Source organism: Plectropomus leopardus, chromosome 6 (genome assembly GCF_026936395.1).
Source record: "Plectropomus leopardus strain MGB_pleo_1.0 chromosome 6, ASM2693639v1, whole genome shotgun sequence".
NCBI lineage: Eukaryota > Metazoa > Chordata > Actinopteri > Perciformes > Serranidae > Plectropomus > Plectropomus leopardus.
Genome location: NC_142181.1, coordinates 10,020,319 through 10,045,105, shown reverse-complemented (window position 1 = coordinate 10,045,105; position 24,787 = coordinate 10,020,319). Strand labels below are relative to the sequence as shown.

The 24,787-nt window shown below is 38.1% G+C and overlaps 3 protein-coding genes across 5 annotated transcripts in view; 1 reads left to right on the top strand and 2 right to left on the bottom strand.

Annotated features, from left to right (window-relative positions):
• The window catches only part of st3gal4 (ST3 beta-galactoside alpha-2,3-sialyltransferase 4), a 30,878-nt gene extending 25,458 nt beyond the window's left edge, over positions 1–5,420 (bottom strand). Inside the window, exon 1 of one of the 2 annotated variants that reach the window (XM_042487370.2) lies at positions 5,074–5,420. The gene's annotated coding sequence lies outside the window, so the exon portion shown is untranslated. The remainder of the gene's footprint in view (positions 1–5,073) is intronic. The other variant, XM_042487371.2, reaches the window with a different exon arrangement.
• A 3,313-nt stretch (positions 5,421–8,733) lies between these two features.
• tirap (toll-interleukin 1 receptor (TIR) domain containing adaptor protein) lies at positions 8,734–17,778 on the bottom strand. 2 transcript variants are annotated; one of them, XM_042486771.2, is made up of 3 exons: positions 17,579–17,778; positions 14,313–14,918; positions 8,734–13,492 (listed from the first exon to the last, which is right to left on the bottom strand). In XM_042486771.2, the coding sequence occupies exons 1-3, from the start codon at positions 17,655–17,657 to the stop codon at positions 13,317–13,319; spliced, it is 861 nt and encodes a 286-aa protein (XP_042342705.1). In that variant the 5' UTR covers positions 17,658–17,778; the 3' UTR covers positions 8,734–13,316. The 2 variants fall into 2 exon arrangements, with proteins under 2 accessions (XP_042342705.1, XP_042342706.1); XM_042486772.2 differs by lacking the exon at positions 17,579–17,778 and adding an exon at positions 15,158–17,563 and having other exon boundaries at positions 11,482–13,492.
• srpra (SRP receptor subunit alpha) lies at positions 17,673–24,687 on the top strand. The gene is made up of 15 exons (XM_042486769.2): positions 17,673–17,796; positions 17,914–18,051; positions 18,548–18,631; positions 18,747–18,910; positions 19,074–19,234; positions 19,343–19,505; positions 19,961–20,111; positions 20,193–20,311; positions 20,858–20,979; positions 21,076–21,162; positions 21,646–21,818; positions 22,026–22,239; positions 22,383–22,546; positions 23,203–23,301; positions 23,468–24,687. Exons 2-15 carry the CDS (start codon positions 17,929–17,931, stop codon positions 23,594–23,596), a joined length of 1,953 nt encoding a protein of 650 aa, XP_042342703.1. The 5' UTR covers positions 17,673–17,796; positions 17,914–17,928; the 3' UTR covers positions 23,597–24,687.
• Positions 24,688–24,787: the final 100 nt, after the last annotated feature.

Sequence of the window (24,787 nt, the reverse complement as noted above, 5' to 3'; positions counted from 1 at the left end):
AATATTGGTTCTATGACTAATTTATGTGATAGATTCTAAGTGTTCAGTTGTTACCCACTCCTAAAGATAATAGGCCGATGGTGGGAGCACGAGGAATTGATGTTAAGTTATTTTGTAAATGAATAATCTTAGAAAGGGGAGAGATGGTTGTGAAAATTATCAGAATATTATCGGAAAATTAGAGAAAAAATGTCCAGAGATATTTTAAGTATACATACACACACACACATATATATTCTATTAAATGAATTCATCATAGAACTATATAACTAGCATTTTGGGTTAAGCATTTTGATATGAAAACCTGCATTTTTAATTTAAGCAATTATTCTGTATTATAAATACATGTCTGCCATTTGTAACAAATCAAACAGCTTGAAAATCATTTGAAAATTCATTGAGTTATGATGATATCATCACTGATACACCTCTCCCTCCACTGTCTACGGCAGTGAGTAGACACGGCTGCCACCGACACAAGATGGCTGCGCTGACGCAACGTTCCAGTGGACTGGAGTGGAGAAGGCAAAGAGGCGCTATTTCATGAGTTTGGAATGAGAAGGGGTTGGTGACACAGAATTTTTTAAAAAAAGGTGCAAATGAGACAGTATGTTATAGATGTTTACGCTTCGCATCTGCGATACGTGAACTTTATCATTCAATAGATATACTGATGCAGGTCGATGGATTGTTATACCCTTAGTAAATATATCTCACTAGGGCTCCTAATGAGTGTGCCAGCTCCACAAACAGAAAATCAATTTGTGGCGGCAGATGTTTTAATCGTGGCAGGCTATTAATATGAATATTATATTCCCCTTCTCCCACTTGATGCCCCTAAAGCCTACACACCTAACCTTAACCTTAACCTATCCGGGGGCTTTGAGACACAAAAGAGCAGTGGATCCTATTGAGACCCCACATTAACAGCTCTCTAATAGAGTTATTAGTATCCTCCAACAAGTCAGAGGTTTCAAGATCAGGTGATAATGCAGGATTGGGTTAAAGGCCCTTGTCATTTCTGATGATGTTGTAAATCACTGAAATGACCATACAGACAGTGAATCTGGGACCCCAGACTTTCAGAGGCTGGTAATCCAGCTTCGCACATGTCTGTTCTCACTGGTCTAAATCTTAGTAGCAATAAGATGTTTTTAATTTGATACAACTATGAATCACAACAGTGACCAGTTCACCAGAGGATGATTACATTTGCCGGATGTTTTGAGGGCATATGTGTGTTCATAATATTAAAAACCAGATTGATTGTTTCAAGCGGGGGTGAGTCATTACTTTAGAGGGCATATCATGGTGTTTCATCTGATTTGCTACATGTTGCCATGTGCTACATATCTCTAAGCTCCATTAAATGCAACATCTGTTCAAAAGGAAAAAATATCTCTCTTATGTAGCTGCTGCTCCAGTGAGTAAAAACAACAGCTTGGAAATAGAGTAATAAATCCAGAGGAAACCAATTTTAATGTTTTGAATCAACATTGTATAAGTGCTGTGGTTTCAGCATTAAAATGTAACATTAATCAATATTGTCTCAATGTGTAAGTTGACGTTTTGTTCAATACAACGACTGAAGTTTAACTGTAGTACATATTGGACAGTCCTTACTTTTTGTCCCATTATAATCAGTCGAGGCTTAAGACTTAAGGTGGTCAACAGAATACTGTATTTTATCACTATAAACAGTTTACCATCAGATTCAGGTGCAAGCAGACACGGAGCCCTTTAAGGAGACAGTGATGAAAGACAGCATGTTATGAGTCTGAACAACAGTAAAGTGCAGATTATATGGATTTAATCCCCCCCTGTTTTGGCCCATTAAGATGCATTATAAGATAATTATGTGTAGTTTTTATTTAATCTGGTTTCAGATTTGTTACAATGGAGAGCATAACTCATGTTGTTTGAAATGTTGACACATGAACACGCCAACAGTGACTTCTGTCCTGGTCTTTAGGGTTTTTAAAATCTAAGAAACAAAAAGACAAATGGAAATGAGTGATGTGCAAAAAGATTGTTTAAGGTCATATGTGATTGGGATGAAAATGTTTTATAATCAACTTTTCATCTTTTTATCTGTCTTTTCTTTTATGTTTGCACTGCAACGCAAAAATGTATTGCCACTGACCTTCAGCAATTCAGAGAGGTGCGCTGAAAAGAGAGGCTCACACAGAGAGTAACTTCAGATCTAAAGTGTGAAATCGCACTTTAAATCTGAAGAGCGATCACACTTTATATATTTCATGTGTAAGTATAGTTTCAGAAACATTTCAAGGCTCATCATTTCAATGCAGCATTTAGTAATTTTTTTAATTAATTTATTCTGGTATTTCCTTTTTTTTTAAACGTTAACTTTTTTAATAAAAGCAAAGGTTTTCTTGAACTTTATTTACAAGTAGAGAACAATACAATAAATGTTATATCAATATAGAAAATGTCACGGAAAGGTCTGATTTCTTGTAGCTAATTAGTGTAACATTTTTTATTCTATCAATATCAACTAAAATTCAAGCCCATGCAGGCTCACTGAATGTCAATCATGACTGAAGATCTGGCATTAATTAGATATTAAAAATAGGGGTTGACTGATTTTTCAGGGCCAATAGGAGATTTGATTAGTAGTACTTAATTAGACCAATAACCAATATTTGGAAGCGATATGCATTTACAATAAAAATGAAAATATTTCTGCCATATTTTAGAATTTGGAATAACTCCAACACAAAACTTTGTTTAAATACCTTTAGCAAATGGTTAATCAAAACTTACATTTAAAACATCAGATACAACAAGTTCCCTGCAACTTTTTTTTATAAATTCCAGTGAAAATTTTAATTAAAGAAAATGAATGAATAAAAATAGCTCCCTGAGGTTTTACATAGTAAAAATTCCTCCCATGCTTCTACTTTCCTTGCAGACTGCCTTCCCTGGTGTTGGTTGAGTGTAATAGGTACACTTTTTCATCAATTAATTTTAGCGGTGATCATTAAAATAAAACGCTGATATACATAATCGGCAAAATGCCAAATACCAGCTCTGATAATCAGCCAGGCCAATAATCTGTTGACCCCTAATTAAAAATAACAAGCTTGGTTTCAACGTCAGACGTTATTGTAGATTCAATATTTCTGCCCCCTGACAATAGCTCACTCATTAAAACATATTTTGGTATCTGTGTATCTATTTCTTTCAGAAAGATGACACTGAGGTTCATATAATCACCCTGACACTCATTTACAAACAAGAATAGTGCCAACCTAACTAAAATTTAACAGAATACACATGAAAGGGAAACAAGAATCTGAAAGGGGAATGTAGTAATCCCAAAGTATTTTTTTTCGTTTATGTTCTTTTTTTGTATACAGCTGTTATGAACATTTCTGTATCCAGATGGAGCAGTATGGGTAAAGTCACATTTCTCTGCCCTGTGACGTCAGACCTCATCGTGGCTCACATACGGTATGTCCTGCCTCCCAGAAACAAGTCCAGTGAACATTTGCTTTTCACTCTACAACTTTGGAAAATTGTGTTTTATGATGTGAATTACACTGTCCTGATCCAGCTCTGAAGATGAGTGGCACAGGGCCAGACAGGATCTCATCAGATATGAGGACTTTATTACAAGGGTAACATGCAGGTTAAAGCCACAATGCTGTTGTTCTGTTTCATTATTGCGGAGGGACACATATAAAATGGGGGGGTTAGGGGGCCCTCCGCCAGAAAATTTAGACCATCTAACACTTAATTTCCTTTTCAATAGCTTTGTCTTATATTTTCATGTAGCTCTTCTGCTAAATTAACTCTTTTGACTCATGTGCCCCGCTGTTAAATCCGAAGGCACAGGTTTTGCTTCAATATTTGAGGGGGACACATTTGAAATGGAAGATTTGGGTGCCCACCAACAGAAAATTTTGACCATCAAACATTTGCTTTTCTTCATTCAGTTTAATTTTTATGCACCAAACAAATTTATGCTGTAAATGTCTTTTATTTTTGCCAAAATAAAAGTCCTGTACTGCCATGTTGTTATTTTTGGCAGGGAATGCTTAGGTTCTAAATATTGAAGAGAACATGTTCCCTGCGTCCCCACCCCCTCCCCCACCCCCACCCCCCACCCCTGAAATCTACACCCATGGTTACATCACTTATATAGGTTTGAGAGATAGAAATGGAAAAATGAAATGTTGCTTTGGTTGCTGCTAAACGTAAATGCATGTGTGGTTGTTTGCTTTTATTTCTTCAGAAACTTGCACGCAAAAGCTCTGTCGCAATAAATGGATGTTTCAAAGGGTGGATATGTTTTCAACCAAAGGCAGACTGTGAGCAACCGATTCAAGGACGTGTGTTTCCCAGCAGAGGGCATGATCTGTTTTACAGTTTTCAAGTTACCATGTGATCCAATATTGCAACAGTGGCTACAAATAAATTATATTGATAAATAAAACTACTGTAACAGGTATGAAACTAAACGTTGTATATTGTTTTTAAAAGCATTCTGTGGTGCAAAAACACAAGGTTTTGCAACAGTAAGCAACACACAAGTATGATGCATCAGAAACATTATTTGTTACCATGTCACTAATGCAACAATGCCAGTGAATCTCCTTTGAACTAACAGCTTTGGCCAAAAATATGTATCTTTGCCTGATAATTAGAGTGGGAGCAGAGGAATAAAGCCAGGAGGCTCGTGGTTTGTTACTTAAATTCCACTTCAAGTCAGATACAATGCCATAGATCACAGGGAACATAACTGTCTGTGGTTGATTAAACTGAAGAATACATGTCATTATCCTTCACAAACATGATGCAGCCAAGTACTTTCCAGCCCAGTCTGCAGTCTATCTATGCAACCAACCGAGCAACGACAACAACAAAAAAACTACAATCACTTACACAAATGTACAAATCAAGGCTCGTGCCAGGCAAATTAAATTTGATATCTTGTGATCCAATGAGGCCAGCAGATCAGTGTTGTTCCATGCTTCCCTACAGACATGTACAAAACTCCAAACACACACGGGCTGCTCTACGTTAGCTCGAAAACGCTCTTTTACTTACCAACACTGCTGCCCAACAGATGAGCTTTAATCCGCGGTGCGAGCCTGTTGTACAGTACAATGATGTTGCAACCAAGTTCACGTTGCTTTTGGTGACACACGCTGCGTGGGAAAACGAGAAATATGCGTCCGCCTGCAGCGCACACACACCCGGGTAGAAGCAGTGATGTGATGTGAGCATCAAAGTTCATCCCTCGGAACAATGTAGCGGAAACAAGAAGCGCACACGCAAACCGCAGGGGAGTTTAGTGTTGGTCTCAGTGGCATGAAGTCTGCAGGCACATATAGCGGTTTACTGGTACGCTATCTCTCTGTTACAGCGCGTTCCCTTTTTCTCTCAACGCAGCGACGCATGCGCATGTGGGTACGCGCACTGGAAAGGACAGATCCAAATACCATGCCTGTGAAAAATGTACAAGCTGAAACCTTACGGTGCTGGCGTTTGACTTGAAGAGCGCACAGGTTATAGAAATATTTCATGTGATCTGCAGTTCATTGTAATGATTTGCCTCTTCAATCCGCCTCAAACTGGACTTTTATCCCAGAGGGAATAACATCTGGAAAGACTTTGCTGTTGGCTGTGATGTTTTTAAAACCTCTGAGTGTAACAGATACTAGAGTGAAACAAAGAGACAAACAATAATGGAGGAAGCATTATGTAACATTTGAAAGTCCACAATGGCTTCCTACCTTTTTAGCTTGGCTTTTAATTGAACTTTATTTACTTGTTGACTATTTATATATTTTAGTCTGGTTTACAGTTTTACTACTTAATTTATATTTTATTACATATTTTTACATATTTATTGATTTTACTTTCTGTTTATTTATTTTACTTTACAGTTTGCATAATTTACCCAATTACTCATTTAGGCTACTTATTTATTAATTTATTTTTGCTATCATCATGTTATTTATTAATCATTTTTATCTACTTCCTTATTTATTTACTTTTTCATCTTTTATCTGTTGGTTTTGTCCGGCCTCTGGTGTTTCCTCACTTAGGGTAGCATTTCCTCAGGTCCCGGTTTTAATGAGTACATTTTTTTGTGTTTTTATTGACATGCTTGTTTATGTGTGTGTGTGTGTGTGTGTGTGTATTGGAGGGGTGGTGGTAGATTTTGGTTTTATTGTATAAAGCACTTCGTGTTACAGTTCATCTGTATGAAAAGTGCCATACAAATAAAGTCTGATTGATTAATTGATTGAATAGCAACTATAATATATATATATATATATATATATATATATATATATATATATATATATATATATATATATATATATATATATATACATATATATATATAACTATACTTAAAGGGGAACACCACCCAAATTAAGACCTCTAATAGCCTATGCTATTTCCACGAGCAATTAAAGTTCAACCAGTGTTTGTGATTATGAGCTACTCCCCCTCATGACCAGAAACCAGAAAAGTAGGTCTCAAACTTGTGATGGCATCAGGTATAAAGTCTGGTCTGCAACTACAATCACTTAACTGGCAACTGACTTAAAACGCAGATATGGTATCTCATTTTCAGCTATAACTGTAATATTTAACCCTATGATACCAGAGCAAACTGCCTTGCCTTCTGTCAAAAACATGGGAAGGCAATGAGCAATGAAAGAAAAAAAAATGACCCAAAAATACAATTTAAAAAAAGAAATAAAAAGTACAACAAAATTAGTTTTCTTTTAAGAAAAATGAAAAATACTAAAAAATGGTAAACAAGACACAGTGGTCTGAAAAAAGGTAAACAAGACACAGTGGTCTGACCTATCTCACATTTCTGCTGTGCTTATTTTTGGTTGTTTGCTGCTTTATATTTACATGTAACCAATCAAGGCTGCTGCAGACCACCAACTCATTAAAATTATGACTTCAGCTAATTCCCCATCAGAGAAGGCTGTATGTCAGGTGGTGAAAATCTAAATAAAGCGTACACTTAAACTGATAATGGTAAGACTTTTTTTAGGTGGCTCAAAACTGGTAAATTAAAGCACAGTATGCTCAGCACCATCTGACTGAATAAAAAGCAACATGATTTATTTGTTGATTATACTTTGTTTTTACTATCTGAATCTGAAAAGCAGCCAGCAACTCAAGCTGTCAAGTGAATACTGTAATTAAAAAAAGTAACATTTGCTTCTGAAATGAAGAGGTGTAAAAAGGGGCATCAAATCACCTAAGTAAAATACCTTAAAATGAAGTTGAATCAACCAAAGTCGTCTTTTTGGAAACCTCTGTTAAAAATTAACTCCTCATTGATTTTGATTACGCAGCTAGGCATATATGGATACTTTTTGGTCATGTTGAGCAATAGTGAACTTTGAACCAAAACATTAATTCTCTTTTTGACCAATTGGTATCAGTTTCCACTGCCAGTTGAGCAGTCTTTACTCCTACATTTAAAAGCTGTTGCTCATTGTTATCAAGCCTTATCCTCAACTCCTGCAGCTTTGTTTTGTCTATATAAGGCAACATCTGTGTCTTTTAGGAAGTCTCATGTAGCACAATGATTCCTAAGCATCTGGGCTCTTTATCATGCCAAAGAACCGAAGCGGTTGAAGTGAGGGTGTGTTTAGAGGACATACGAAGCAGTAGGAGAGCATTGTAAATACAAGTTTTTCAACAGAGCCTCGAGCTGCATTTTTACAAGTCTACTTGGTAATATTAGAAATATGTGTCTTTTTTTCCATTTCTACAGATGGCCACAGGGAGCAGTTATGTGATGTAAGCAGAATAGTCCATCCCTAGTGATTGATGCAGGCAGATCCAGACACATCCAAATACCACGGCTGCATAAATGTAGGCTGCAGCCTGTGGGGCTGAAACTGAACTATGCAGGTTAATAAACCTTTGCATGTCAGCGATCTTCTGATAATTTGCTTTCTCTCTCCTCAATCAGACTGTATTTGTCTTCCAGAGGCATCAGCATGTGGAGAGAGTATGTTGTTGGCTGTGTTTTTATAAAAATGTTTGTAAAGCAGATAACAGACTCAAACTCAGGGACAACTCAAGTTTCTATCAGACTTAGGCTGCATTTAGAGGATACTTACTAGAGAAATCCAATTTATTTCCCAAAACTGTGACTTTTTTTATTAGTCCATTAAGACTGAAAAAGCATTATCAGTATTTCTTTTCAGATCATAATGACTGAATAAAACTTTTTTTCGAAACTAATGATGTTTTATTTTGGAACACAAATCTTCTATCAGACTGTGAATGCTCGCTATTTATGTATATTCTCTGATGTATCTGCTGGCAACCAAACTCTTTTGCACAAAAGTAAACCTAAAGATTACACACTGAGCAAATGTTTGTTGGCTCAGGACCAGGGACAATGTCAGGGTTCTGTAAATATTCTGAGAGAGCCTGCGTGTATCACTCCTTTACAAGCCTACTAATTCAACTGCAGCATTTCATTATCAAGTTAAGGCATACATAATTCATGTTTGACTCAACATACAATGAGTGCTGTTCATTCTGCCTGCATCCAAATGCAGAAAATAATAGAGGGCAACTTCTCTCACAGACATGCAAGACAAATTTTTTTGTTTGTTTGTCCGTTTTACAGATGACGTGGCTTTGTTTGCTTAGTATGCAATTTTCATTTTTACATAATTTAAAAACAAAGAGAGAAACTCACCCACAATGTCCCACTTACTGCTGACATATTTATTGAGTGAAAAAAAATGTTTCGGTCTAGCAGACTTTCATCAGGTATGATGACAGCATCAGAACATCTCCACATATATATACAGAGACTGCCTCATTTTTCATCATCCAATCAGAGGACTGCTGAGACTGATGACCACCTGCAGCTGCTTTGCATCATCAGCCTAACAATAGAGTTAAAACATTTTTCCATAAATATCAACCTCAGATAATCACAAGTAACAAGCATGTGAACAAATGGAGCAAATAGAATGAAGATATGGCATATCATTCAGCATCCATGCCGTCAACAAAAAAGTTGTTAACTCCTCCAGGCCAGAGACAAAACACAATTAAGTGACAGAAATTTGTTGAGCAGCTCTAGAAAATATTTTAGATTTTTAAAAAATGTTCTCGTTAAACAACTCCTAGAAAAAAGATAGAAAATCCAACAGGAAACTTTAATTTGCCAAAAATGTATGCAGGTCTTCAATGGCTCACATGGAGATCTTTGGGTCAATTAATTGTAATGTAACTTTCAGTTCAGTTCAGTGTAGTCTATTGCAGCCCACAATCCACAGTCTCACAGAGATCCCTCTGCATAAAAGTTTTTATTTTTGGAACCCTAAGTCTAACAAAGAATGCTTGAATAACCCTTTTGTTTAGAAAAAAAAATCTTCAGAAGTGAATGGCCCTTTAGGAGGAACCCTTTTGGAACCTTTATTTCTAAGAGTGTATATCTTCAATTAGTGCTGCTGCAGGTAAGTAGTAAAATAATAGTAAACAGTGTTTAAAATCCATCTTTCATTTTGTGTGTAAAACCAGTGTGCTGTTGCATATCACTTTCTGCCTTCTCGTGTCTCATTCCACTGTATGGCCTAGATTCACTGAAAATCCAATAAAAGCTTTGGATCTCCTGCTTTCCTTTAATTAAGCCAGCTGATGCTTCACTGTAGCACAGCAAGCTGAATTCGCTCACCACAGATAGAAGCATCCAGGTCAGCACGCCGCACCCAGCACAGACCACCATGCAGACTAACAGCTGAGAGCTTTTCCATACTGTTGGTGGTCCAAAGCACACGAGCATGCCATCCTGTGGCTTCAGCTCTCTCTTCCCTCTCATTTCTTGCTTCATGCTGCAAGTGCTAGGATGCTGACACATAGCACGCTTGTTCAGGGGCTTTCCAAAACCATGGTGGTAATTTTGTTGGCCATTTTTAAATATTATTTCATTCTTTGTTCTGAGATCTAAATTCTATGTGGATTTTAGTCATAGCCTATTCAATCAACTCTGTCCTAGTTTTAGTCTTTTAAAAAACAGATTTAGACTCATCTCAGTTAAAGAAAACATTTTAGTCAAAGAACATGTGTCACTTGTTTGTCTATTTTGTAGACCAATATTGAGCATTTTAATCAAACTACTACAGACTGACTCCATGTTAGATTTCCAAATTGTTATATAGCAACCATTTGTATATATTTGAAAAGAAAATATTTGCAACATCTTTGCATGCAACTTAAATTAAGAGAGCTTAATACTGCCCTGAAGTCTTTGACATAAAAAAGTATATAATGCTGTGTATTTACCTAAGTATTGCAAACAGGCTTCATTCTTAAACTCATTTTAAGCAAAATGTTGGCAAATTGAGCTGGCTGTGATGACTTTTAATTTGGCTAAACCTGCTATGTATAAACATTACTATCAAATGCTAACATTTCATAGGTGTCTTTTGGAGATGTTTTTATGCAACTTAAAGGAATATGCTTATTCATTTTCATGCCAACAGGCAGGTATGGAAAGCAGCTTAGCTTAGCATAAAGACTTGACATGTGTGGAAACAGCTGGCCTGGCTCCATACAATAATAACAAAGTCCTCAAGTACCTCTGAAGCCCACTAATTAACATGTTATGTGTCATTTGTTTAATCTGCACTAAAACGGAAGTCTAAAAATGACAATTTGTCATTTTGTTTGAGTGTTACAAGCCAACAAGTGACGTGTCTTCATTTTTGTGAATTGGGGACACTAAATTGGCCATAGTTGAGAATGTGAGCATGATATGTCAGCTCTGTGGTAGTCTGACAACCTGACCAGGGTGTACCCCGCCGCTCGCCCAGTGTCAGTTGGGATAGGCTCCAGCCCGCCTGAAACCATTAACAGGATAAGCTGTTATGGCTAATCAATGATTTATGAATGAATAACAAAATTAATACTGTAAATCATGTCCTATTATGCCTATGTGTAACAGTATGGCTTGTAAATTCTTGACCTGAAAATCAGATGTAGCTAAATGTGTGTTTTAATGTTGATACATACATCTTTAACTCTTTGAAACATGGAGTGACATCACTTTCCTTGCGCTGCTTTTAGACAACTTTCACAAGACTTGTCAACACTTTTCCAGGTCAGGTCATATTTCTTGCTAATTTTTGAGTCGTTTCTTCTGTTATTGCTTTTTTGCCTTCTTCTCATGTTTTTGAAAGAAATCAAGCCAATTTGGTCAGGTTCTAAAAGGTTAATATTAACTGTATGCAAGTTATGATTGTTACTTTTCACTTAATATAGTCATTGTTACCTTTAATAGTCCATACAGTCACCATACAGTAAGCTCCCTAAGTGTGTATGTGTGCACGTGTTTCATCTGGAAGAGGATTTCTTATGGCAACAACAAAAGCCTTGTAGAACATCTGTGCCTTTCAGAGATTAGTCTAAATTTTTATGTTACAATGTTGGCTTGCAACAAAAGAGCCGATTATAAAGGGTCTTTTATTGTGGCGCTAAATGTCTGTTGATATTTAGGGGGATGGGGAAATGAGAGGATGATACAGCATTAATAACAAAAGAGAACATGTAGCATTTCTGTGAGACAGATGGTGTCTCATGTAAAAAGAGTAAAAACAACAACCCTAGCCTGTGTCAAAAAAATTACGATCAAGGATCACAAATGTCACGCTCCAGCTGATTCAATGAATACCTGATATTCCACAAACGGTGGTCAAAATGCCAACTATCTGAAATGAAGCACTGCCAGTATGCTTGATTAACAAGGGAAGGTGCTGCCAAGGACATTTAATCATACCTAACAGAGAACTGAAAGTTTTTGTTTGGATGGAGAAGAGAAAGAGTTTTCTTTCCAATTCTTCAACATGTTCCGACTTTATTCCAACTAGCTGAACTAAAACCACTCAGTCAGAACTTTTGTGACTTAGAATATTAATACCAGCTGACCAGAGCCATATGAGTGAGCATTGAGAGGAAGACAGTAGAAGGAGACATCGAGCTGTGTCTTTTCACAGTAGGAATCACACTTCCTCTATTATCACTTCATGTATATTACACCACTGTCAGCGCGGTTCTTTCCCTTTTGCTCTCTCTACAACACACATAAAAAGGAAATTGTGTTAACATAATCTGGTACATGCAATTATGTATAACTGCATTGTACCTGTCTGCTGTGCACTTACATGTTGATTGTTGTTTCTTGTTGAATTAATGCGTGATGTTATGATTGTTGTATGGATATGTTGGGCGTACATGAATCATCTCCTGTTTTGGCAAAGTCTCCAATGTCTAGATCCACTCCAGGTGGCAGGAGAGGATCAATTTATCTGGATTCTTCTTATGCAATATATCTCCAATTTAACTCATTGTACTTCTATCCAGTGATCCACGAAATATGCGTGCAGCTAACACACGTTAAATTCCTCACTTTGCACATAGACAAGGCACTTTGCACAATGCACTTCATGCCATACAGTTTACATTGCTGCTGCTAATGCATTGTTGTCCTCTGTATGAGTTGTTGTATTGCTTTGTTTTTTTTCTTTCTTTGTATTGTCTGTTACCTGCCAAAAGACTACGGATGTAAAGTAACAGTCCTGCTAACTCCTTCATATTTACATTTGTATTTTATACTGATGTTCATGAATATGCTGTGTCCCTTTTAAATAAACATTAAATAAATTATTGTTCATGGCGAAAGCTTGAAAATGGTACCAGAGATCACATCATCATGACTGGCAACTCCTCACAAGACTGTATGATCTCCTCACTTGCACTCTAAACTGAATAGAAGAGGAAAATACACCACCTAGTGGCAAACGCTGCACATATCATCCTCTGACTGTAATCTGTAATTTTTACACTGTTACATTAAAAGGATGCATTTTAGGCTTGCCCTTTAGTGGTATTTATTGTAAATGTAAATAAGGGGCTGCAATTTAACTGAATTATGCATAACAAGCTGAGTCTCTGACCACAAATTCCCACAATATATGTTCATTATTGCAAACTGCCGTTTAACCAGGTCAGCACACACTGTACTTGTCTAGATCAGATACAGGAAATAGGCCCCAGTGCTGCTTGGAATTGACTGTTTCCTGTTCTTTGTATATGAACATCCTTACCAAACAGACACGCCCAGTGTTGGTTATGCACATAAAAAGAGGTAAAGTTGCAGCAGAACTTTCCTTCAGATCCCAATAGCAGGGTCTTAAGTTGAGTTTGTTTTCTAACAGCAATGTTTTCTACCCAAAGCCTCTCACGCTTCATTCATAACAGTCTTAAATTACTGTCGATGACGGTCACAAAATGTCATTGAAGCTTTCATTTCTCTTCTCTATCACTTCCAGCGGCATAGTAGTCTCACAGGGCTCATTCTTTGACATCGGCTTGTCTTTTTCACAGCTGCTTTCTCCACTTGGTCCATTAGAGCTGTCAATGTCGCAATCATTCTCGTTTTTAACCAGGTCTTGTAGGTCTGGAGAAGACAAGACAAGAAGTAGGGATTATTTAGAAAAGTGGTGGATGAAATACCTGAAAGCTATACTTGAGTAAAAATAGAGATATCCTACTAGAAAATGACTCTGGTAGAAGTTAAAGTAACCCTTTAGGACATTATTTGAGCAAAAGTATCTGATATTTACTGAATATAAGTATCAAATGTAGTAGTAATGAAAGTGAAAGTACATGTAAATACTGGTAATAGAAAAGCAAGCCGTCAGAATTTGAAAATTATGAGGACTACTTCGTAACATACACAAAAATGTAGCGCATAATATTCTTGAAGAAAAACAAGGTCTTTTTTAAAAACATAAGGATTTTCAAAATAATTTAGTCATAATAATAGCTTTTCATTTATTTTATTTTATTAACAGCTTTTCCTTCCCGCACATTACTTCATAAGTCCAGCTGTCCCTTTCTCCCTTCCTTCCTCTTTTTTATGCTAAGTAAGATGCTTAGGGGAAATGTTTTGGAGAAAAAGTACACACTTTATTCAGGAAATGTAGCGCAAAGTGAAACTTGACAGAAATAAAAAAAACTCAACTTAAGTACAGATATTTCCCAGAAAATAGTCAAGTAATGTAACAAAGTATCATTATTTTGTTACATTACACCACTGATTAAGGATGGCTTTCCCTCCAAAAACTGTGGAATTTGCACGCAGCATATTTTTTTCACACAAGCACCAGTGTTAATCGAAAATGGATTTAAAGACGTGTGATTTTAAACCTGGTGTTGAGACCATGCTTAATTTATGTTTATGAATATGGCCCAAAGAAGATTATTTTTTTACTCACACTTGAGCACAGTCTTGTTGACGAGGGTATAACCTCTGTCAGGGTTCCTGCTCAGGTCGATGTAGAAGTAGAACCTCAGTTCCTGTGGATACTCAGAGTGAGAGAGGTTCTGAACCAGGGGGATGAGCCGATTGGACATAGGCCCCTCTGCCAGAGCCTGGTGCATCATATATATGCACCAATCATCCTGCAGGAAATTAGGAGTGATGAGCAGAGCCCGTAAATGGCTGTCCTCCACAGCCTGGCATAACTCAGTGGAAAAGGCTCCTCCTGGACAGGTGTCCCTCTGCCATAGAAAGCACCTCAGACTACGTGGTGAAGCCTCCAGGAAAGAGACCAGGCGCATAGCCTCTTCAGTGTCACTGTGCTCAGAGCTGTGGCACACAAACACGTCATACTTTCGTCTCCATCGCAACAGGGAGCTCAGAACAGACGGTGGCTGTGATGGTGTCTTAGAAGAGGTCGTCCCCTGCAACGATGATGAGGATGATGACAGAGACCATGATGATGTAGATGAAGGTAAAGTTGATTCACTGCTGGCGGAAGACTTTTTTGTCACTTTTTCCTCTTGTTCACGTGCAGATTTCAAGAGTTTCTGGAACCAACCTGAGGTGAGAATATCAAAAATCTAAATCAAATCAAATCAAACTGTATATATTTCTGACTTGAAAGACTACATGCAACATGTTAAGAGCAATGAATCCTTCCTGTTTCATTCATAAGGCATAGAGCTTACAGGAGCATAAGCATTAATAGGGTACATATAGCACAGTTACTGATAAAATACAATAATATTCAAACAGATAACTATAAGGTTTAAATCAGAAATCAGTGACTTGACTTACCATGCATGATGTTAACGTCATTGTGTCTGTCAATGCCTCAGTAAAATTCTTCCAGTAAATAGAAGCTTAATGATCCCATCTCTTAAAAAGATCTTCTCTGTTCCACACACACATTGCTCAGATGGTAGCTGAACAAATAACTGTGCCAAAAATGTGACATAATCCAATGACAGCAACACAATGTAACAACGACAAAGTGGAAATGTGGACGAGTGTTGCTATCATCACCAGATATAAAAAAAAGAGGAAGCTGGTAACTGCTAGAAGAGAGTCAAATTTCAAATGCAAAGTGTCTCAAACTTTATACTCGAATGAGCAGCTGGTTTGTTAAAAACATGGACAAAAAAAAGCAATTCAGGATATCTGAGTCCTGCTGATTTTATTTTTTTGTTTTAGCAAAAAGAGGCTATAATAAGATCACTCTCTGTTCGAGTAGCACTTTCTGATCTTGTGTTAACATTCTATTATTAGGAAGGCATAAGAGGAAGGACAACTTTAACCGATGTCATCCAAAATGTTATGTAGGAAGCCACTGTCAAATCTCTTGGCCAATAAATGGCACTGTTACAATTCATTGTGTATGTTTTACACACAATTTACATATTTTATGTATTTCATATGTGTGTCATATATGACTTTTCATCGTTTTGACCATCTAATTCCTCTCTGCTGTGTAAAATACCCCCCCCACAAACAATATCAATGATATCATACAAACATAACATCAACATTTGAAAACACTAGATGATTGAGATTTATCAAATGTACGCACTTGCACAACTAAGTTTTCTGCCTTTATAAATATGTGTAAGATGAGATGAGATTAATTGATCTTATGTAAAGAAGGATGAAGGCAAGTTGGCAATTTGGCAAAATGCTCTATCCAGAAAAGCTCCTTCCTGTAGGCACATTATCTACTCTGCAGTCAATAATTTTTATCTTTGAGTTAAAAATCAGACGTCCTGATGAAAGTGTGGTCCCTGCCTAAGTGTTAAGTGACTGATGGATGTTAAATTAAGTCCTCTCAAACACTTTACCATCAGTGGAAGTCGTTTGTGCATGTAATTTTATGGAGTGGCTTATTGGGCTGTTTAATCAGTAAATAAACAGGGTTAACACTATGCTTTCATTTTCTTTCAAGAGGAAGTGGAATATAAGAGATAACAAACAAAAACGGTAGTCCAGTCTACAAAGATATGTCCAATACATAAAACAAGAAAAAAAAATCTACTTTACCTATTGTTGTGTAGCTGAGTTTAATCTACCATAAAACTTCAATTAATAGCCAGGGCTATTATTTGCCTAAACCACTGAACCCAACAGGCTTATATTTGGGACAGGCCTCAATATGGGACGGGCTTTTGTTTCTGTTCTATAAAACAGTTGCTCAGAAAAGATGGGAAATGCAATCAAAAAAATTTCATTAAACTCTTTTTTTGCTTGTTTCTTGTTTACTCTGCTGGTAGTACTTCTTCTTTGGTGCTCACGGTTTCAGTAAAATGAACTGAATTATCGAATCATAGAGAATCTTACCAAACTAACCATGTGTGTAGCATGTCCATGTTGACAAAAGTTTACACATTTATATTGGTATGCTTTATATAAGTGGCTAACTAACTTCAGTAGGTAGCTAACAACCTGGTTTCATACATCTAAAGAACTTCTGTAAAAATGAACTGCCTGGTAACTGGGCTTCTCATTGAGACAGGCCTTTATTTGTTAAAATGTGCAACCACATCTGGCCAGTAAAAGGGACTGGGTGTCTAACTTAGACTAGCTGGAAGTTTTATGGTAAGCATCAGATTTTATAAACTGAAAATATTTTTTGGATGTTACATTTTAATTCGTAAAGTAACTACTTGCCTTAACTGTCAGATAAAAAATTAAGTTTATGGTCAAACATTTTCTCTGAAATAGGCCCATTTGAGAAGACGAGTAAAGCAGAAGAACATGTAAAAAGTATCTCACTGGAAAAAAAAAAGAAGAAAAAACGAAAAACTATCTTATGCTGGTAGCTGGTTTTTGTTGGTTTTAGTTGGTCGAAGATGGTCGAAGATGGTCGAAGATGGTCGTGACCCAGTTCTTGGTGTTTGATGGTTGACAAGCCTTGCACATTTACACTTATGTATAATATATGACAGAAGACTTAACTAATGTATGCTCTTTGCTTTTCAGACCTTCCCCTAATTACACTGTTATTTCTCTTAACTCTAGGATATTGATTTGGTTTCAATTTTTGCAGGAATTTCAATGGATAAACCATACAGAGTGGCCATCACAAGCTGATATTACCAGCTAAAAAAAACATCAAAAATGATAAAACACACCTTAAGCTGGTCAAACAAGCTGGCCAACCAGTTTAACCATCTTAAACTGGTCAAGGAACTTTTAAAAGTACAGTAAATGAATAAGTGTACTTACATTTACTCAGTATTATTCTACAGGCACACAACAGGTCTCCTCTTCTCTCATGTTTTAAAATGAAAATGAAATGGCGCATGCGCAGAACTCAGGGAAAAAATCGCCGGAAAACAAGAGCGCGTCACTTCCTGGTTTAGCTTCTGACGTGTCTAAAACAGTTTTGCTGTGGTGGTGGGTCGCACTCGTGGGGGATTTATTACCTATAGGACTAGTACCTGGTACGATTTTTTGTTTGAATCGTAAGCACTAGAACTTTAAAAGGCTTACAGTCCCATTCATTCATGACAGGGCTTCTGTTTCACCCACTTTCTTCCGTGTTTGTTTCTTTAATCCAGATTCGTGGAGGCAAGATGATAGATTTCTTCACCATCTTCAGCAAAGGGGGGATAGTGTTGTGGTGTTTTCAGGGAGCCGGGGTCACTGAATCCTTCACCGGGCCTGTCAACGCTCTGATCCGCTCCGTAATCCTTCAGGTGGGACATGTTGACGGGTCAAAATCCTGTGACAGTTGTCTGTGTTTGTCTAATTTTCCGTATGGCTTGGACAACCAATGCTAACATGCTAACGTAACGGTAGTTAGCATTGCGTAATGTCAAGTGTACTAAACGGGTGACGTTAGCGGTGTTATTAGCGTAAAACGCTGTATTATGATTTATAAGGTGATATTTTTTTGTATAGTTTGTGCTACAGTGACTTATTTCAGACTGTTAGGAAGACTCACAAGGCTAGCTAGCATCAACGCCATATGTTTTGAGCTGCTGTTGACATGTCAACGATGTATATTGTTCCAAACAAGCGACATAACAGGTGCCTTAAACACTGTATTATGATTTATATGCTGATTGTTTTTGTGTAGTTTGTGCTTGAGTGACTTATTTCACATTGTTAGGAAGACACAAAGGGATAGCTAGCATCGACGACATGTGTTTAGCTGCTGTTGACATGTCCGCGATGTTTGTGATGTTGCAGGAGCGAAGTGGAAACAATTCGTATACTCACGAGGCCTTGAGTCTGAAATACAAGCTCGACAATGAGTTTGAGTTGATTTTTGTGGTAAGTCTTTCAGCTGGAAACCGAATGAATAAAAGTTAAACACCACAGAGTTATGCACATCTGTAACTAATATTGACGTTTTTCTCTCTCTTCTCTTTCCCTTGTCTCTGTCCAGGTGGGTTTTCAAAAGATCCTGACGCTGACATATGTGGACAAGCTCATAGATGACGTTCAGCTCCATTTTAGGGATCGTTATAAAAATGAGCTGGAGCAATCAGGGGCTTTGAAGCTAATTGAAAACAACTTTGAATTTGTGGATGACTTCAACATGCTTCTCAGGTAAAGACAAAGCGTTTTACTAATGGAGGTGATCTCTTGTAATGAGGAACTTCTGCGCAAGTGTTGTCATAATGTATATCCCACATCACACTTTTAAAGTCTCTTTTAACATAACTCTTTGTTGTCCTCCCCATGTTGACACATATTCAATGTCCACCACTAGAGAGGCGGAGGAGAGCAGCAAAGCTCGGAGCCCAGCTCCCATGCGCTCATTTCAGGAGTCCAAGAAATCCCAAAAAACTGTGAAGTCAATGATTGAGACCAAGGGTGGGGAAAAAGTCAAGGAACAGGGTGGCAAGAAGAACAAAAATACCAAAAAGGAGGGTAAGCACTACAGGAGACAGTTGCTCATAAATGGCTTATTCTAAATGGCTAGCGTTACATAATTTCAGTTTAAATCCCGACTTGATTTTATATTCCAATCTTTTCCAGCTCCTGCAGCTGAGCCTGTCAAAGTGGAGCAAGGCAAGGCCACAGCCTCTGTTCAGAAGGTTGTTGAGAACGGTAACCAGGCCTTGACTCCTGAGGAGATCATTCAGAAGAGGAGAGAAGAATTCTTTCGCAAGCGCACTGTGGTACCTACTGAAAAAGCCACGTAAGAGAAAAAACATTCATGAATGTCAAGCAAGATGTGGTTTAAATAAAAGGTGTTCATGTAGGTGCATTGTGATTCACCTGGCTGACTCATCAACAGCAGTGTAAAGTGGGCATGTACAGAGCAAATTGTATCTGTGAAAATTCCACTGCACAACATACAAAGTTTTGATCCCCAAGTAGATTACTAACAGGAATTCCTGAACTTTAACGGCACAAATTCATGATCCGATGGGTTGAAAATAAATGCAGGTTGCATAAATTGTTATTGGTTTGCTTGTCCGTATTAGAGTCAAAACCACAGTACTTATAAATATGTACTGCCATCAAAAATATTAGCAACATACATTGAAATGATCCCACTTTTATAGAATAGTTAAGATCTGTCCGTCTCCCTGTGTAAAGCATGTCTAATTGCTTTTTTCTAATTGCTTAATTCTCTTATCTCACTCACAGGAAGTCCCCAAAACCTCAGAAGCCTAAAGAGAAACTGAGGCGTGTTTGGGAAATGGGTGGTAGCAGCACTAAGGACCTGGACTACAGTGAAAGGAATGGAGACGGTTCCCAAAATGGTGGCGAACAGAACCCAGAAGCGCAAGTTGACCTGGTATGTACCCCGACCCCTCAACCCCTCGACTAGACACCCCGAAGAGAAATCTAAGTCACATTAATAATGGATGTGTTTCAGGGTGTGCAGCTAAGCTCCATGAAGGGAGACCTGCAGTCTGTGGACTATGAGTCCAGTGAGGAAGAGGAGGTGGAGGAAGAAGAGGAGAGAGTGGTTGTCAATGAAACCAGTAAGACGAGGTAAGAAACTGTTAAATTGTTGGATTACTGTTCAAAGGTATACATGCTTTCCCACACACTGATTTATTTGTTGCAAACAGCAACAACAATATCATCCACCCCACATATAGATTTTCTAATAAGCTGACCCCCCTAACCCCTGTCGTCACCGAAAAAAGTGTTGTGCAATATCACTTTTTATTACTTTTAAATATCATTACTACTTACCTACTCACTTTTTCAATATGTATTACTTGTGTTTTCGTTTTTACCCTACTTATTTTACTAATTTATCTCACTTTCATTGTTTGTCATTCATTATAGCACTTTAAGATTTGCTTCAAATGTAAAGTGCATTCTAAAAAAAAATTTATTATTATTATTAGTCTATAAAGCACATGTGTTAGCTATACTATTACATTTACTAATCCACTGTTTCTTTCCTTCTGTTGTAATTTTCGAGCATCCTCTGGCACAAGAATTTTCTTTGGCATCAATAAAGTTCTGTCTTATCTTTATGCGTTAAACGTAAACTTGCACTGTAAACAGTTTGTTTGTTGATTGCAGTTCCAAAAGGGGCGGCGGTTTTGGGGGCATGTTTGGGATGCTGAAGGGCCTGGTGGGCTCCAAGAGCCTGACTCGGGAGGACATGGAGTCAGTACTGGAGAAGATGAAGGACCACCTCATTGGTATGATATCGCCTCTCTCCCTCACTGTCTTTATGTTTAATACATTTTAAATGTACATTGTCTGCTATTGATTCTTCTTGCTCTGTGATTCTGTAGCAAAGAATGTAGCAGCCGACATCGCCTCCCAGCTCTGTGACTCTGTAGCCAAAAAACTGGAGGGCAAAGTCATGGGCACATTCACCAGTAAGTAAACTTTCACATGCCCACAATCCTTACCCGCTTTTTAAAATGTGTTGTTATTTGGGGCAGGCATTAATTACAATGCAATGGGCATCTTCTCTACCCTAATAACTTCCTGGGAAAGTAATGTGATTACAGTAATGCATTTTTCCCAACGTGGTCTGTTTGATTACGACAATAACTTGATTAAAACAAAATCTCTTACTCGGTCTTATTTTCAGAGGATGTGATTGAAAATGTTCTCCGACTATAATTGTGTACTTGTAAACATCGCACATTTAAGTTAAGTGGGACAGTTGTGGCAAGACTATGCTTTATAGTCACGTTTAGTCATGATACATCTTTTTCACAGTACCAGTTTCCTGGTATTTGTTGCTTGAGATTTGGCGATGCATTCATTCAGTCAGTGAATAGCAGTATGAATGCATGATGCATGGACCCTAACACAACTTGTATGTGTGTGTGTGTGTGTGTGTGTGTGTGTAGCTGTGGCCTCAACAGTAAAGCAGGCCCTGCAGGAGTCACTGGTGCAGATCCTGCAGCCGAAGCGCAGAGTGGACATTCTGAGAGATGTCATGGAGGCGCAGAGCCAGCGAAGGCCTTTTGTCATTACATTTTGTGGTGTCAATGGGGTTGGAAAGTCCACCAACCTGGCCAAGGTGAGTTGTCATTTTTGAAACGGTAACAAATAGATATGCTAGACAATCCTATTGAGTGTTTAAAATAGTTAATATAATCAGCATAAACAGTAGATAAAAGTAACAGACACTACACTTGGTTAACACATTATATGTACTAACTCAACATGTCCAGATTTTGTCCTTTGCTTGTTTATATGAACTAAATGTCTCTCTGTCTTGCTCTAGATCTCTTTCTGGCTGATAGAAAACGGTTTCACTGTGCTGATCGCAGCCTGTGACACGTTTCGTGCTGGGGCCGTGGAGCAGCTCCGCACTCATCAGCGCCGCCTAAACTCTCTGCATCCTCCAGAGCAGCATGGAGGACGCCCGGTAGTACAGCTCTATGAGAAGGGCTACGGGAAGGATGCTGCTGGAATTGCCATGGAGGCCATTGCCTATGGTAAAGCACTTTCTTTCCTGTTGAGTAATTATTAACTATAAAGCTGTGCTTTCTTGTTGAGTCCACCTGCCATTTCAATTAATGATTAATAACACCCATATGGTAAATTAAGACATGCACCTTCTTTATTTTATTCCTTTCAGCCCGCAACCAGGCCTTTGACGTGGTGCTGGTGGACACTGCTGGGCGTATGCAGGACAACGCCCCCCTAATGACAGCCCTGGCCAAACTTATTGCGGTCAACATGCCTGACCTTGTACTGTTTGTTGGAGAGGCTCTGGTTGGCAATGAGGCAGTCGACCAGCTGGTAAGACCACTCACGAATTCACACTTTTAAGCCTTCACACAGGCGATGCTGAGGCATTATGTTTCCATTTTGTCCATCTGTCTGTCCCATTCTTGTAAAGGTAATATCTCAAGAATGCCATGAGGGAGTTTCTTCAGATTTGGCCCAAACATTTACTTGGACTCAGCAATGAGCTGATTAGATTTTGGTGGTCAAAGCTCAATGGGCAAATTCACTGTGACCTCTTCTGTCTCATTCTTGTTTTGAAGAACACCATGAGGGAATTTCTCAGATTTGAAACAAATGTCCACTCTGACTCTTGGAAAATGTAATTAGAATTTAGTGATCAAAGGCCACTGTGACCTCACCAAACACATTTTGGCCATAAATTAGGCATAATCTACTTATAATGTTTCAGACCAATGTTGAATAGATTAAAAAAAAAAAGGAAGTAATGATATTTTAAATCGAAAATGGTAATGACCAAATAAGAAAATGCTGTAGGATGAAATTGATGTTATTCAAAACTCCCCAGCAGAGGTCAGTGTTGCTGTAATGATCTGTTGTTGTCATGATAGTGGACAGATGTGCGGTGGAAAGATGGTGTCATACATATTAACTCCGTTGTCTTTAATTTTCCTATGAGTGACTCAGCTTTCTCTCTCTGGTGTCCTTAGGTAAAGTTCAATCAGGCTCTGGCAGACCACTCCATGTCTGACAAGCCTCGCCTCATTGATGGCATCGTTCTCACTAAGTTTGACACCATTGACGACAAGGTATTAATTTCTGTATATTTATATAAGTCTTTAATCATGCGATGTGGCTTCTAAATGATCTTTGGGTGCACTTAATGGTTTGTCTGTCACGGTTTTATGATTCACGAAGAATAAATGCTGACGGGAAGTTGTTAGCACTCATTCGTCATGTTTCTTCCTTTCACAGGTTGGTGCTGCCATCTCTATGACCTACATCACAGGCCAGCCCATTGTGTTTGTGGGCACAGGGCAGACCTACAACGACCTGCGCAGCCTCAACGCCCGCGCCGTGGTCAGTGCCCTGATGAAGGCTTAAGTGGCTGCATGTTCTGCTGTTTATTCATCATCGCAACGAAGCCAACAAAACCTATTTGCCACGCTGCCATGAGATGTTCCAGCCCCTGCTAACGTTCGTTTTTCTCATCCTCCTGTCCTGCCTGCTCTATTTTGCATAAAATGAAGAACTCTTGTTATGCACAGGACTTTATTCTCCCAGTAAAGGACAAGTGTGCACTTTGAAAGACAACATTTTTGCAACACATCCGGGGGGTGGGGGGGATATGTTGAATCATATCTAAACTTTCGGGCCTACATTGAAAAGTACCTCAGATCCAGCCAGAGTTTTGAAATAATGAAGTCTCATCCAAATGACATTTTAGCTGACTAGATGGACCTAGGCTGTAAATGTCATCAGTTTACTGGTTTATACAGTAAAGACTTTAAAAAACCTCCCTACCTGGCATTTTGTCAGTCAGTTTTCCCCGCTTCGTGTAAATGAGGTCAGGTCACGAAGGCTTGCTGGATGTGACATTTCAGCAGCTACCTGTGCCAGAGGAAAGCTTAGTGACCATAGTGCCTATCTGTATCCTGTCTTCTTAGTTAACACTTTCACTACATGAGTGATTATCCATAAAGAGTGCCATGGCAGTTCAGGTCAGAAAGAATTGGTTTACAACATACAGTCATAAAATGGGCATCAAATCAGCACTTATGAATATTAGTAGATGTACTCCCAAAATCAGAAATGGGAATCTGGATTGATCATGATAGTTATCTCCCAGAGCTCCTTGCCTACTCAACACACACAGTTAAACACATGTTCATTACAACATGAAGACTTTGATTCCTCAGTTTATAGTTGATGAAAAGTGGAAAGATATTTTGTATATTGTTTTAGTTCTTAAAGGTTCTCTTATATTTTCAAACCACACCCTCTGTGTGGCCTTGTTGTTTGTTTTCCCTCTCTTCCTTTGTAAGAGGAAATTTAAGTCTTAAATATCTCAACCCCCCTTTAATTTGTGGTAGTGCAATATGAGAGAATCAAAAGTTATACAGATGATTTGAGCTAATTTATGAGAATGTAAACATTTCTAAATAAAGCTGCTATATGCTATGACAGCCTGTAAAGTGGAACTTGCTCTGTCATATGTTGCAGGAGCACGTGGTTTCTCACCCCATTGCAGACCACTCCAGTACAATTGTCTAAGACATGCAAACATGACAGAAC

Excerpts from the sequence above, each read along its gene's own strand:
- tirap (XM_042486771.2), bottom strand. The coding sequence starts at position 17,657 with ATGCGCCATTTCATTTTCATTTTAAAACATGAGAGAAGAGGAGACCTG. Across the intron at positions 14,919-17,578 it reads TAGAATAATACTGAGTAAAT|GTTGGTTCCAGAAACTCTTG; the intron begins GTAAGTACACTT and ends TTCTCACCTCAG. Across the intron at positions 13,493-14,312 it reads CAACAAGACTGTGCTCAAGT|ACCTACAAGACCTGGTTAAA; the intron begins GTGAGTAAAAAA and ends TGTCTTCTCCAG.
- srpra (XM_042486769.2), top strand. The coding sequence starts at position 17,929 with ATGATAGATTTCTTCACCATCTTCAGCAAAGGGGGGATAGTGTTGTGG. Across the intron at positions 18,911-19,073 it reads GACTTCAACATGCTTCTCAG|AGAGGCGGAGGAGAGCAGCA; the intron begins GTAAAGACAAAG and ends GTCCACCACTAG. Across the intron at positions 20,980-21,075 it reads GATGAAGGACCACCTCATTG|CAAAGAATGTAGCAGCCGAC; the intron begins GTATGATATCGC and ends GTGATTCTGTAG.